This window comes from Jaculus jaculus, chromosome 6, assembly GCF_020740685.1.
Source record: "Jaculus jaculus isolate mJacJac1 chromosome 6, mJacJac1.mat.Y.cur, whole genome shotgun sequence".
NCBI lineage: Eukaryota > Metazoa > Chordata > Mammalia > Rodentia > Dipodidae > Jaculus > Jaculus jaculus.
The window spans coordinates 108735883-108751986 of record NC_059107.1 but is presented as its reverse complement, the minus strand read 5'-3'; the positions used below and the strand labels follow the sequence as shown (position 1 = coordinate 108751986).

The 16104-nt window shown below is 37.3% G+C and overlaps 1 protein-coding gene across 1 annotated transcript in view; it reads right to left on the bottom strand.

Moving 5' to 3' along the window:
* Lemd3 (LEM domain containing 3) overlaps nucleotides 1–16104 on the bottom strand; it is a 79838-nt gene that overhangs the window by 13852 nt on the left and 49882 nt on the right. The window contains exons 3-4 of the mRNA XM_004650062.2: nucleotides 14960–15026; nucleotides 12032–12099 (exon numbers count right to left, since the gene is read on the bottom strand). Of these exons, the coding sequence (XP_004650119.2) occupies nucleotides 12032–12099; nucleotides 14960–15026 (135 nt within the window). The remainder of the gene's footprint in view (nucleotides 1–12031; nucleotides 12100–14959; nucleotides 15027–16104) is intronic.

Genomic DNA, 16104 nt, shown 5'->3' with positions numbered 1-16104 from the left:
ATCTTTGGGTGAATTGCTGCCCGTTCAGCTGTAATTAAGAAATTATATCCCTTTGAGATTGGGCCAGTTGACCTGCCCTGGGACAATAGGAAGAATCTAAACTCTTCTGAAGGGGGCTGAATGCTCAAGGAGTGTCCTGTTCTTCAAAATCTGTTTTAACTGCATTAACAAACTGACACCCTACCTGGTATTGTGGAGTACAAGAAATGCAAGAAAGAGAGGGTCACTGAGTTTGCAACACGGTCTTGTGTTTCAGAAATGGCCATGGGCAGTGTGAAGCAGGTTTGCTGGATGCTTGCATAGAGACCCCATGGGGCCATGAGGATGAACCATGGATTGCAGTGGAGACCCAGTGGAGAGGCCAGGACCACGAGATGGCTGCTAAGGAAAGCTGCCGGCCCCAGATAAAGTTTTCAAGGACTGTGAGTAGCCTACCTGGAGAGATGGAATTGAAATACCAGAGACTTGTTGCTGATTAGAATTATCAGACTTGGAGATTTGTGATTGATTAGACTTGTTGGAATTGGAGCTACAGAGTTTGATGTTTGCTCTGTCCAAATCCTGTATTGGTTGAATATTTATTTGCTATGCTAATGCCATCTTTTGCAGTGTGTTTACTCTGTGCCATTATGTGATTTTTGGGAGGAATATATATATAGATCGATCGATCGATCTATCTATCTATCTATCTAGATCGATCAATCGATCTATATATATACAATGGCTCAGTTAAAAGATCTTGAACTGTGGGTATGTTTGAACATCATTAGGATTGATAAAAACCATGGGGACTCTTAAAGTCATACTGAATGGATTGTACTTTATATCATGAATAGGTATCAGTTTATGGGGCCCAGAGGCAGAATGTGGTGGTTTGATTCAAGTGTCTCGCCCAGAAACTTAGGTGTTCTGATGGCAATTGGAAATTAAAGCCTCCTGGAGGAGGTGTATTGTTGGGGGCGGGCTTATGGGTGTTAAAAGCCAGTTCCCCCTTGCTAGTGTTTGGCAGACTCTGTTCCTGTTGTCCACCTGATGTTGGCCAGGGGGAGTCCACTCTCTGTTCATGTCGTCATTTTCCCTGTCACTGTGGAGCTTCCCCTCAAGCCTGTAAGCCAAAATAAACCTCTTTTTCCCACAAGCTGCTCTTGGTTGGGTGACTTCTGCCAGCAATGCAAACATGACGGCAACATATATGCTCTATATCAGAAAGCACTTGAAAAACTATATCACATAGGAATTACACTGAGTTATCTACTATGAAGTCAATGGAATATTGATTTTTACTTCTAGGAATGAAAAGTATGGTTTTCACTTTCTTTCTAGTGGGCCTGGAACTAGATCCCAGAAACTGTATCATCTATGAAGATCACCTTTCTAGTATGCTCCCAACTGTCAACATATACAAGATTTGGAGCTAAGGGTTAATAAACTGAAGTCTGTTCAGAACTATAATGAGAGGGCAATTACTCTGGCTCTGCTCCCAGTGTGATAAAATACTAGCCAAGTAACTCAGTAATTAAAATCCTCTGAGCTTCAGTTACTTCATAAATCGGGTTTGGTATCACCTACCTTGCTGGATCACTATCAAAGTAAAAGTAAAACATGGGAAATGCCAAAATTAATTGTACCTGATTAGCTCGCAATTATCACAACACGGTTTCCTCGCTTCATTAAGAATACTTACTTTATAACTTTACCACCAATAATTATGATTCCAAGGTAAACTATAAAAGTCAACTGGCCCTATAACTTGACACATTTGTACCTATCTACTTTCCTATTATACTCTTCACAAACTTTAAATATGTTCATTGTGTCAAAAGTTAATTGTGTTGGCTGGAGAGATAGCTTACCAGCTAAGGCGCATACCTACAAACCCTAAAGACCCAGTACCCATGTAAGCCGGATGCACAAGGTAGCACATGCACCTGAAAGTTCACTTGTACTAGCTAGAAACTCTGGCACACCCATTCTCTTTCTCTCTGAAATAAATAAATAAAATACAAATTTTTTTTAATTTAATTGAGTTCTGAAAGCAATTTATGAACTTAAGCACCCACCATTCATTACCTGATTCCACAGGAAAGTTAGCATACAAGATGCTCCAACCATTAAATAGTAACATATTTTTCACAAAAAAAATGCTATGTAGTTACTGAATGTTCCACTAGAGGGACCTCTTTCCACAAATAAGTTTCCAGTATCAAAAATTATGAAAAGAGCATAACAAAAGCATTAGGAGTGTTAGAAAAGTATATACCTAAATAAGTGTAATTAAACTTCCTATGAAGGATAAAGTGGAATAAATAAATGAAAATAAATTCAGCAAAAAAATTTAGCCTTATTCATTTTCCTCCATTAAACGTTTAGTTAAAGTACTTAAAAATGCACTAGAAGCTAGGGGAAATTAGTTTGCACTTACAGGAGTTCTACATTTTTAATTATTTGGTGTGTATGTGTGTATGATGTGTGTGCTTGCCTGTTTGTTTGGTCTTCACCTTCCACCTCATTTGAAGCAGGGTCCTTCACTCTTCACTGCTCTGTTTGCCAGTCCTGCCAGGACATCTGTCTGTCTCTGTCTCCTTACTTACTAAGTGTACTTGGATTACAGTAGTCTGCCACAGCTTTTGGCTTTTACTTGAGGCCTAGGGTTTCAAACTCAGGTATTCAGAGTTGTACAGCAAGAGCTTTAGCCACTGAGCAATCTCAGCAGAAACTGACACTAACTTAGAAAGAAGGCAGTTCTTCCATACTTACACTACAACATAGAAAAAAATAAAACAGCCAAGTGAGGCTATATTTCGCTAAAATTGTGCTAATGGGAAATAATTTGCATATTGTCAAAAACATTTTAAATCACTCATCTGCTTATTTGAGGTGCCTCTGTGGTCACTATATCTTTGCCAGCTATACCTCAGACAGGGTACTATAGCCAGAATTTAGAAAGAACTGCAAAATCTAAACACCAAAACAATAAAACTGCTGATCAGCAAATGGGCTAACAAAATGAAAAGACAGTTCACAAAAGACTAATACGTACTTTAAAACTATTCAAGGAGCTGGAAATATGGCTTAGGAGTTAAGGGACTTGCCTGCAAAGCCAAAGAACCTAGATTTGACTCCCCAAGAACCCACATAAGCCAGATTTTGCACAAGGTGGTGCATGCGCCTGGAATTCATTTGCAGTGGCTGAAGGCCCTGGTACACCCATTCTATCGGCCTTTCTCCCCGGCCCCTCTCTCTCTCAAAGTTTTTTAAAAAATACTCAACATTCCTAGCCATGAGGCAAATGCAACTAAAACCACCTTACCCCAGTCACAGTGACTATTAAGAAAACTGACAAATGCTGGCAAAGATGCAGGGAAAGAGGAACTCCTATTCACTGTTGGTGGAAATAACTAGGACAGCCATTGTGGAAATCATTACAGAGGCATCTCAAAAAGTTAGAAATATACCTCCCATACAACCCAGCTATAGCACTCCTGGGCACATACCCCCAAAACTTCACATTCTACGGGGATACTTTGCAAATCCATGTTTACTGCTGCTATTTGTAATGGCTAAGAGTTGGAATCAGCCTAGCCGCCCAATGACAGATAAATGGACAGTGAAAATGTGCTATGTATATATAATAGAATTATATTCAACAGTACAGAAAAATGAAATTGTGAAATTTTCAGGCGAATCATGGACCTGATATTAACTGATATGACCAAAGCTCAGAAACACTGAAACTGCATTGCATGTTCTCTATGACATGTGGATCTTAGCTTGTAATATTTATCAATATGTACTTATAAGGGGAAAGGGAAATGAGGAAGGGAAAATGGGGAGAGAAGGAGGTTGAGGAAAGGGTGGGGGATGAGAGTCAATGAATGGTACCTAAATCTCTGTATGCCAATTAAATCATTTTTTAAAAAGTTTATAAAGCCATTTTTAAAAGCTCATGCTCTTTGACTAATTCCTTTCTAGGAAAATTTTCTAAGAAATTGATTAGGAAGGGGCTAGGGAGATGGAATTGGTAAGAACACTAGACATTCAAGGATGAAGACCTGACTTGCCTTGAGTTCAATTTCCTAGCACCCAATGTAAACAGCTGGACACGGTCATTTACCACTGTAATCCCATAGGATTAGTCCTATAGGAAGTGGAGACAGGAGAACTGCTAAGGCTCATGAAAAATGGCAAGCCCCAGTATCATGAGATTTGTCTCAAGGAAATACTAGAGGGGGACAATGGACAGACTCTTCTCATCTACACACACATGTATACACACCACAACACACACACCAAAAAAAATCTTTAAAAAAGAGAGCTGGAGAGACGGTTTAGTAGTTAAGGCGCTTGCCTGTGACACCTAAGGACCCATGTTCCACTCCCCAGATCCTATGTAAGCCAGATGCACTAGGTGACACATATCTGGAGTTTGATTCCAGTGGCCATAAAAAAAAAAAAAAAAAAAGGCCAGTCTATTGGACTTGCCTTAAAAAAAAAAAAAACCTTAAAAAGGTGACCAGAAAAATCTGAAACTATATACAAAGATTCTTTCAACACAGTGAAAAAGCATTCACATACTAATATGATATAATCACATAAAAATCACCAATGATTTTAAAAAACATTTTCAGGGGCTGGAGAAATGGCTTAGAGGTTAAGTGCTTGCCTGTGAAGCCTAAGAACTCCGGTTCAAGGCTTGATTCCCCAGAACCCACATTAGCCAGATGCACAAGGGGGCACACGTGTCTGGAGTTCATTTACAGTGGCTGGAAGCCCTGGCATGCCCATTCTCTCTCTCTCTTCTCCCTCTCTCTCTCCCTCCTTCTATCTGTTGCTGTCAAATAAATAAATAAAAGGAAACAAAAATTTTAATAAATAAACATTTTCAAAGTCATTACAAACAAATGTACTGAAGTTCTACAGGCATATATATGAATATTTATAATGTGAAATGATAGTGACATTAATTCTAAAGACATATTTTAGAAGACTAAATAAGTGGAACAAAATGCTACCACCAGCTATTCTTCTGGAATGAATTTTAAACTTTTTTTTATTTTCCATGTAAGTAATATCATGATCATAAATAAATTTTATTCTGAAAACATTTCAAAATATTAAAGGTAACTATCTGGATTTTGAGGCTTTATTTTGAGAGAAAAATCCCATTTAATGTTTTTTGTTCTTGGTTCGTAAGTTTGGGGGTTATTTTTGAAGGCAATCAAAATTGTTATCGATAGTATAACAGCCAAACCAGATTTCATAACTTCTGAAAACCTGCAAAAAAAAGGCTGACAAACACATATGTGTGTAAATTATCTAAATGTATATATACTAATGTTATGATACATGCTATTACGTGACATATACAATATTTTATGCAAAAAAAGGGCTAACAAACACATATGTGTGTACATTATCTAAATGTATATATACTAATGTTATGATACATGCTATTACGTGACATATACAATATTATGATATATAATGATATAATGATACCAATAAATAATACTAATATTCTACATAGCATGACTCCAGTTCATAAGAAATGGCATTAAGCCAGAATCACTGATAATATGCGATAGGAATTCTACTGACTTGAAAGTGAAGGTAGAGGGCTGGAGAGATGGTTTAGTGGTTAAGGTGATGGTTTGCATAACCTAACGACCGTGTTCAATTTCCCAGTACCCCATAAAGTGGTGCATGCATATGGAGTTCATCTGCAGCAGATGAAGGCCCTGGCATATCCATTCTCTCTGTCTGTCTTCTATCTCTCTGCCTGCAAATAAATAAATATATGCTTTTGAAAAATGCAAATAAAGAGCAAAACACAATCTGAAATATCAAATAAGAACTAGAAATATAGCTTAGGGGTACAGTACTTTCCAACATATGCAAGGTTCTGAGTTTGAGATACAATCCTCAACACTGCAAATAATAGATTAGAAAGATAAACAGACAGACCAAGCCAACCAAACAATAAAAAGCTCCAATTATTTTGAAACATAAAATAATTCCCAGAAAAACATAATGAAACTATTTTGAATGTTTCGGTTTACTTCTATCCTTTCTTCCCAAACATACACAGGCTTCCACCTCAGCTCATGACAGATGCTTCCAATAAATTCTCTTCACAAAATTTGGTAGAACAAACCTCACACATCCTATCGTTGCCTAGTTTAGATCTCAATTTGTACCAACTCTGGCTCTATGCCCCTTCTTACTTTGTTCTACTGTTGACTCACAGCTACAATCTAATGGTTGAGTGGGAAAAAAAAGGAAGAAAGGTTAAACAAACCTAGCACACCAAACCCTGCCTCTTGTTCAATTTCAACTTAGGCCCAGGTTAGGCCCTATCTTGTCGTCAAACACTATTCCATCTTTAGTCTTTTAAATGCAGTGGATAGTCAATTTTAGGAGATTTGAGATTCTTCTGAAATATATATGCATCTTACTCCCGGAATTTATGCCCAACCACAATCCATATCTGTGTAATCACTTCTCTAAAAGATTAACTGGATTTTCATTTTTCATTTTATTTTAGAGAGAGCAAGTAAGAGAGAGATTTGGTGTGCCAAGGCCTCAGCCACTAAAATCAAACTCCAGATACTTGTGCCACTTAGTGGGCATGTGAAACCTTGCACCTGCCTAACCTTTGTGTGTCTGGCTTACATGGGATCTGAAGTCTTGAACATAGGTCGTTAGGTTTTGCAGGCAAATGACTTAACCACTAAGCCATCTCTCCAATCCTAACTGGATTTTTAAAATAATAAAACATTTTTTAAAAAGCAGTAGCCAGGGGCTAGGGAGATAGCTTAGCATTTAAGGTGCTTGACTGCAAAGCCAAAGGACCTAGGTTCGATTCCTCAGGACCCACATAAGCCAGAGGCACAAGGTGGCACATGCGTCTGGAGTTCGTTCATAGTAGCTGGAGGCCCTGGCGTGCCCATTCTCTCTCCCCCTCTCTGCTTCCCTCTCTCAAATAAATAAATAAATTGAAAAGCAGTAGCCAGTGGATGAGATCACACTGTCCTACTGCTGGCAATACAAATACTGTCCAGATCTTCTGGAATCCTGACTCTCTGGCTACCCAATCTAATCACTATTAGATCATCCACAAATGGACAGACAAGTCAGCACCAAGTTCAAATAAAAATCCAGACACGGGTGACAGAGCATCCTGAAGCAGCTAGTAGAGACCTCTCTAGAGCAGCACTAATATAATCAAACACATAAGTAAAATGTGCAGAACTACTAGGATAATTGAGCATTGAGCTAAGTTCTTTATATACATACTTAAACCTCCTAACAACTTCATATGTAGCATGTACACATGGATATATAGATGCACACATTCCCATTCACATGCTGTGGAAGCCAGAGGAAGACAGCTAGTATTCTCTTCTCACTCTTCCACCTATTTCCCTGAGACAAGAGGCTCTCCCTACACCTGGAGTGCATAATTTTTCAGTCAGGCTGGCTGACCAGGGAGCCCTAGCATCTTCCTGTCTGCTGCCCTCAGTGTTAAAGAACAGGCACATATGGCCATGCCCAGCTTTTTGCGAGGGTGTTGGTTTCGGCATCAAATCCTCATGCTTGTGCAGTAAGGGCTCTTACCAGCTGAGCCATCTTCCTTAGCCAACCCCCCCAACAACATTTTCACATACATATAACAACTGTACTTTCACAAAGACAAACAGGCTCAGAAAAGTTAAAGGACAATACCAAGAAATAGTTCAAGAGCTTGATCCAAGACCTAATCTCCATCATATTCCATTGCTATAGTATCTTTCTGGTATGTACAAGTAAGTTATGTATTGATTTAAAACCTCAGTCTACATTTTTTTAAGCAAGACCAAAAGACTGGCCTTTTTTATTTTTTTATGCAAGAAGATGAGAGAGAGAGAGAATTGGCACACCAGTGCCTCTAGCTACCATAATCGAAGTCCAGACGTGTGTGCCACCTTCTGTACATGTGCAACTTTGCACACTTGCATCACCGTGTGTCTGGCTTACATAGGACTTGCAGAGTCAGGTAAGCGTCTTAACCAGGGAACCATCTCTCTAGCCCTACTTTTTTTTTTTTTAAATGAGACAAAGATATCATAGGAACCTGGCACCAAAATCTTATCAAAAGCTTTAGAACGTACAGTATAGTCCAAATAGCAACCCAAGACATCCCTTCTTCCATGAAGATGCTAACAAAAATTAGGGACAAACTCCATGTACCAGAAATCAGTTAACAGGTTCCTGCAATCCACCTAAGTACAAAACTGCTGTAAAAACAGGTTAAAAAAACTCATGGCACTATTGCAAAGTGTCACCACTCTCCTATAGCTCAACACATTTAGGGAAAATCTCCCAACTCTTGGCTTTCAACTGGTGGATAAAAACAGTAGATGGGAATATACATCTGGAGGCCAGGCTTCTGGAGCAGCTACCAAAAGGAAGTGTTTTCTGCCTTGCCTGATGCTAACTGTTGACATGAAAAGGCACTGGGCTAGGTGCTGCTAAGAGTAAGAGGGTGTCAGAACTACACACTCTCTTGCCACCATGCTCCACTCCTACAAAGGAGGTTTGTAAAGACTGACTTACCTGTTAACTGAAATCCACACAAAGAAACAATAAAGAATGGGCCAACCCAAGGAACAGTAAATTCCAGGTCAGCCTGGACTAGAGCAAGACTCTCCCTTGATAACAACAAAAAAGAAAAAAGAAGAAAACGAAGAGAAAAGAAACAAAAGTACCAGAAAGTGTGACCCAGGTTTAAGTGAAAACAAAAAAGAGGTATGTAAAATGCCCAAGAAATAAAAATGGTCAGGAAAATGATGCAACAAAACTAAAAAACTCACATAAGCTCAAGAATCAGCAAACACTGTATCTTATTAAATACATGAGGTAAACAAGCATAATAAGTGAGAAATGGACAAAAACTATCTGAAATTACAATAGTCAAAAACTCCTCAAAGTTGGATAAGGAAATGGGCATTCATATTTTTAAAACACCAACGAGCCCCATGGAAAGATAAACCTGAGTATGATCCTTCGAGAGACATTATTATTGCATTGTCAAAATACAGAGGCAATGGTGAAAGCAGCCAGACAAAAGCTATTCATTGTGTACAAAGAGGAAATAAGATTATCAGCAGAGTTTTAAGCAGAAACTTTGAGACTAAGATAATATATTCAAAGTGCTAAAGAGGAAGTAATTGTCAACAAATAATATTCTATCCAGAAAAGCTATCCTTCAAAAATGGAACTCCCTGACAAAGGTGAATAAAAGGACAAATAGAAAAAGCTGTAACTCCATAATAGGATACAAAGTCACTCTGAACGGTGGCATGCAACTTCTTTTTGAAACTATAAAGTGTTATCAAGACACACTATAAAAGACACAATCCATGGCACTAATAATAAAAAGTTAAGGAAAGATACAAAAACAGACTCGTGATTAAAGTTAAGGTGTCACTAGGTAAAAACACAATATTTTACATAATTTCCAACATTACCCACAAAGAAATTGACTAAGGAAGATAAACAAAAAAGAATCAAAGCAAAAGGAAAAAATAAATAAATAACACTGAAGCGCAATAAAGAAAGTGTAACAGGAAAAAGGCTACCATACAAAAGAAAATAACTGAGAAACAGCAATGCTAGTTTTTCTCCCATCAGTAATTACTTCAAATATCCTAACTCAATACAATGAATGGCTGAATGATTTTTTTTTAAAGATCCTACTATATTCTGTGTGTAAGAAACATACTTTAGATTCCAGGACACATACGGGGGCTGAAATGAAGAAAAAAATATATTACAGTAAATAATCCAATTTCAAAAACAGCAAAGGATTTAAAAAGTGTTTCTTCAAAGATGACATACAAATGCCAAAAGACTATGCTTATACTGATGTATATGACATTCAGAAATGCTATATGAAAAGATGTTCAGACTAATCAGCAAAGAAACCAAATAAAAAGCATAATGAAGTCAGGATAGTTACTATATATAGACATAAAAAATACCATGTTCAGAAAAGTGGAACCCTTCTACACTGCAAGTCGGAATATAAACTCATAAAACCATTACAAAAAAACAGTATGTAGGTTCCTCAAAAAATGAAATCTTGTCAGGTGTGGTGGCACACACCTTTAACCCCAGGACTTGGGAAGCAGAGATAGGAGGAGTATTATGAGTTCAAGGCCACCTTAAGACTACACAATGAATTCCAGGTCAGTCCTACCTCTACATAATTGTACAAAAGAACTGAATACAAGAACTTAAAAGATATTCGTGTTCTAATGTTCGCAGCACTGTATTATTTATAAAAGACAAGAGGACAGAGCAATGTAGAAAACTTAAATGAATACTACTCTGCCTTGAAAAAGAATTCTGTTATTATATGCTACAATAGTAATAATCCTTTAAAAGTGTATTTTACTTTTGATAGAAAGTAAAACTGGTAGAAACAGAAGGTAGAATGATGGTTATCAAGAATATAGGGGAGAGGGCTGGGTGTGATGGAGCACGCCTTTAATCACAGCACTTGGGAAGCAGAGGGAGGTGGATCACTGTGAGTATGAGGACACCATGAGACTACACAGTGAATTCCAGGTCAGCCTAGGCTAAAGTGAGACTCTACCTCAAAAAACCAAAAATAAATAAATAAATAATAGAAAAGAGGAAAATAGAGGGTTACCATGCAATGGGTATAGGGTTTCAGTCCTACAAAATAAAAATGTTTTAAAGGTCTGATGTGTATATTGTTACCAATATTGTACTGTACATTTAAGATCTTAACAAGGTAGATTTTGTGCAACTTTTCCTTAACCATAATATTTAAAGCGATAAGAAAAGGAGAAAATGACACTTAAGTGGTTTGTCACACTAAACCCATGTAGCCTCTAGATGCTGGATCAACATAAGGCTTTCCAGTACTGCTTTCCAGTTTCCTCTTCCTCTTTCAGAAATCAGAATGACACTTGTCTATCTTTAACCTTCTATCACCTTTCTTTTCAGCTGTAATTTCCCAGAGAATACTTATAATAGTTTAGAAAATTCATTTGCAAGTCTTCTTTGTACGCTAAAAGGAAAGTGTTCTAGGGCAGAGGATCTGAAGTGAATGGCTAGATACTCATTTGCCGCCCCCCCCCCCACATTCATGGTAGGATCTCACTCACTCTAGCCCATGCTGACATGGAGGAAATTCACTCTGTAGTCTCAGGGTGGCCTTGAATTCATGGCAATCCTCCTACTTCTGCCTCCTGAGTGCTGAGATTAAAGGCGTGCACCACCATGCCTAGCTTCATTTGCTTTCTTACATGCTACACATCTACCTTATTTCCCAAATGACTTAATCTTATACATTAGTTGGATTTTGTTTGTTTCTCTGTTTATTTTCAAGGTAAGGTCTTGCTCTATCCCAGGCTGACCTGGAATTCACTGGACAGTCCCAGGGTGGCCTTGAACACATGGTGATCCTCCTGGCAATCCTCCTACTTCTGCCTCCCTGGGACTAAAGGTGTGCACCACCATGCACTGCTTTCTTTTGTTCTTTTGAGAAAAGGTCTCAGTAAATAACCCAAGCTGGCCTCAACCTCCCAAGAGGCTGGAATAATATGCAGGTGTCACAATGTCCAGTTCTTATCAATGATATTAGACCCTTTCTCAAATTAATATGCATCTTTATACAGAATGATATAAAAACTAAAACAAAGCTAAGAAATTCTACTTCGTCTTTTTTTGTGTGGGGGTGGTTTTTTGAGGTAGGGTCTCATTCTAGGCCAGGCTGACCTGGAATTCACTATGTAATCTCAGGGTGGCCTCCAACTCACAACAATCCACCTACCTCTGGAACCCAAGTGCTGGGATTAAAGGCATGCACCACCACCCCGGCTTACTTTATCTATTTAAATTAGTCCAAGCACTAACCCTGAGTTTTCAAAAGTACAATTATGTATAATGCTTTAAGTACAAGTAATGATTGATATAAACTTTAAGAATATAAACATTAAATTCTAATTTCACTGCTTACTTTTAAATATGAAGCTGCTTCTTGGACAGAAAGTGTTCTCTGATTTGAATTGCCACATTCATGATCTCCTGAAAAGATTAGCATATTATTAATTTTCAACCAGTACATCAAAAAAATCAAAATGTTTTTAAAAATTATACAATTATATTTTATTATATTCAGTAAAGATAGATGAACATTATTTATATCTTCTATAAACAGCCCCGGTGCTTAATATAAATGAACTACCTGTACATAAACCACCATGTAACATGTACTTCAGATTATATAGGAATATCTTCCTCAAGTTCTAAACTAAATTGTAAGCAAGTACTGTATCATGTCACTCTGATACCTATACATGGATTTGTGCACACAAAGGTCCTCGAAAGATGTATTATTCCCAAAGGAGAAAGCCCACCCATCTCTCTCTGTGCTAACTTACACTTTACCTCTCACATGTTAGTCAGCTGCTTTACCACTGAGGGGTATCACCAGGCCCCACAGAACTGTTCTTAAAGCTAACAATCCAGCAACTCTAATAAGTTGAACTTATTATTGCAGTGAAACATGTGCATTTACATGGTTTAATTAAGTTCATCTTTACCACTGAATATACATCCTCGAAAAGCTATTTTAACAGATCAACGGGAAGATTAGGCAGAAGTTTCAACCTATTTTCTACAGATGGATCTCTTACAAAAGTTTGGAAAAACTACCTTTTTTGTAAATGTAACTGATTCTAAAAAATTAAAGACTTTTCTTTAGGCTACATAGGGTTATTAGAGATAAATTTTCTTCATATTGAACTTCAGTTACAAGTTTTTCCTACCCTGTTTCTTTCAAGTAGTTTAAAAACATTTTAACATAAAAATATAATAATTAAAGTAAAATCCTTTGGAACTCTTTCCACAATAAAAAATTGCCCCCCCCCCAACAGCTTTGTTCAAGAAGCTAGATTTTAATGATGGCAATTACATAAGAAGGGGAACAGAATCTATTAGGTAAACAAGCCTTCAAACTGTATTATGGACCTGACAAAGATTAAGTCTCCATAGATGTAGAGCAAAGGTCACCAAAATAAAGCTGAGGGTCAAGTATGGCTTACCACTGGTATTTATTTCATTGATTTACACAGTATTTGTGGTAACTTTCATGCTATAATGGCAAAACTAAGTAGTAGCATCAGAGGCATTCTAGCCCTCCAAGACTAAAATGTTTAGTACTACCTGACACTTCATAGAAAAAAAACTTTCCAACAACCTACACTAGAGGAAAAATAATCTATATTCTTAAAAGCAATCCAGATTACGCTGATTTAATGAGCCACAGACTATACTTCATCAAACTACTACACAGAGCTATATATGTTTACATTAGCAACACAGCACATGTTTAACCTATTTCTGGTGCTAAAGCACACCAAATAAATCTCATTAGCATGTCGTAAATGATTATGGCAGCAAGTTAGTCAATGCAAAGAAGGCTTTTATGAATTTTAATGTTTGTCTGTGCAGGTATGCATGTGCATTCGTGTGTGTGTGTGTGTGTGTGTGTGTGTGTGTGTGTGTGTAGGTGTGCATGTGAAGGTCAGAAAACAACCTTGAATGTCACTGTCAGGGACACCACTCATTTCCTTTGATACAGAGGCTCTCAATAGCCTGGAGCTCACCAGTTAGGCCAGATTAGCTGGCTAGTAAACCCCAGGGATTCTCTTGCCTCTGCCTCTCCAAGGCTGAGATTACACTCACTCATTACCATGCCCAGCATTTTACTTGGGTACTGAGGATCAAACTCAGGCCCTCATGCTTGTAGGGCAAGCACTTTACCAGCTAAGGTACCTCCGCAGTCTCCAAAGAAGGCTTTTTAGGATGTATTTGGGATTATAAGCCTTAAAACCTAAACTGAATTACAGACCCAAAAATTTAAAAAAAAAAAAAAAAGATAAGTAAAAGATGGAGAAACTATCAGGACCCTAAATATTCCCATTCAAAGAACTTACATATTTGTATACTAGGCTTCTACCTATGATTTTGTTTTCACAAAACAATCACCTAAGGTTTGAAAAGCCACAGTTTTTATGTTCTTACAGCTTCTTTTAAGGGGGAAATCCAAAGCATCTGTTTTCAGATTTTATGTAAAAACTGAGTAACTTTAAAATGTTAAAAGGATAAAAAAGAGGTATATTTGATATGAATTCATTTATAATAAATTATTCTAATGGTATGTGTGTTGGTACCTGAGAGCTCACAAATACAATTTAAAAAAATACAAGAAAAATCCTTTTAGAACAGATTAATACATTAACTTTAGCCAAAGGAATGACACACATATAACCACCAAAAGATAATCTATAGTTGTGTATTTCATTTCAGATTTTAATTACTTGCCCAATCCAAATGATATTTCAGTATTCAGAATTTATTACTATTAGTGCAAAAAAAAATTAAACTGGGACTGGAGAAATGGGTCAGTGGTTAAGGAGCTTGTCTGCCAAGCTAAAGACATGGGTTTGATTCCCCAGCACCTAGGTAAAACCAGATGCATAAAGTGGCTCATGCATATAGAGTTCACTAGGAGTGGTTAGAGGCCCTGGTACACACATTCTCTCTCTCTATCTGGCCCCCCCTCTGTTAAATAAATATAAATTAGATTGACCTTAAAGTATGGCATAATATACATGTATTATATAGCAAATATATCTAGATATACTGCAGGCAGGAAAAGGCGTGTGTGTGTGTGTGTGTGTGTGTTGCATACGTGCACATGTATACATGTATATACACATAAATATAAAAACCTCTGTGTAGGTAACAAAACTTCTAAAGAAAAGTCTTCCACAAATGTAACACTGCACTTTGAAAACATTATTTCTATCAATATAACATAGAATGCATGCCAATTAACTGTTAGAAACATCTTAGAGACTACATATGCCATATTAATTACCTGCAAGTTGTGCCAGTCGATCATGAAGCTTGTATAATGTGCTCATCATAAGATTTTTTTCACTTTCCTAAAATTAAAAGGTTATTATGAAATACCAATTCTAAGAAAAAATGTAAATATTTAAAAATCAGAGGAAATAAATTAAAAAATAATTAAAGCTACATAATCTGAAAAGATAAATTCATATTTAAACAATAGTCACCATAACTTAAGGGACCTTAATAATCATTTTACATTAAAATCCCCTAGCCACCTAAGTAACACCTCCAATCCTGCATTATACAATGCATGATCATCTACACTGTTCTTCTGAGTTCTTTTTCCATCAAGATTGCCTTGTATTTTCTTTTAATCTGATTCAACAACATATAGCTAAAGGAATGAGCAGTCATGTCAACATGCATCCTTCCTTAGACTTTCAAGATGATTCTGTAGAAAACTATGAAACATAGGCTGGAGAGATGACTTAGCAATTAAGGCACTTGCCTGCCAACCCAAAGGACCCAGGTTTGATGACCCAGGTTTGATTCCCCAGGACCCACGTAAGACAGATGCACAATGTGATACATGTGCCTGGAGTTCATTTACAGTGGCTGAAGGCCCTTGTATGCCCTCTCTGTCTATCTGCCTCTTACTATCTCTCTGTGTCTTAAGTAAGATTATTAAATAAATAAATAAACTATGAAACATTACACTGAAACAAGCATTCAAAGCAGAACATGGAGTTAGAATTATTTTCTCAAAGCAAAGTGAACAGGGGCAAAAGAAAAAAAAAATTAAATGCCATACTCAATGCAAATAGAGAAGACAGAACACCAGAGTTGTGTTCCAAAGAAAGAATATAATTGGACAGCATACCAGGCAGAAGGAATAGCAGATGCAGACAAGCCCAAAAGCATTAGTTATATTTTTTATATAACCAGTAGCTGGATCTAACCAGCAGGTCACCAGGAAAGTAATTCAAAATTAACCACCAGAGAGCCCTAAACATGAAGACAGAGTTTGACTTTAATCTGGAAAATGAGGAGTATAAAAGTAAACCAGACATATGCAACTCAGGAATAATCCTCTGACCAGAATGTACAGGATGGTGTAAAGACAGAAGTAACAGTTGAAAGGAGTCCAGACAGGAGGCTATGGCAATG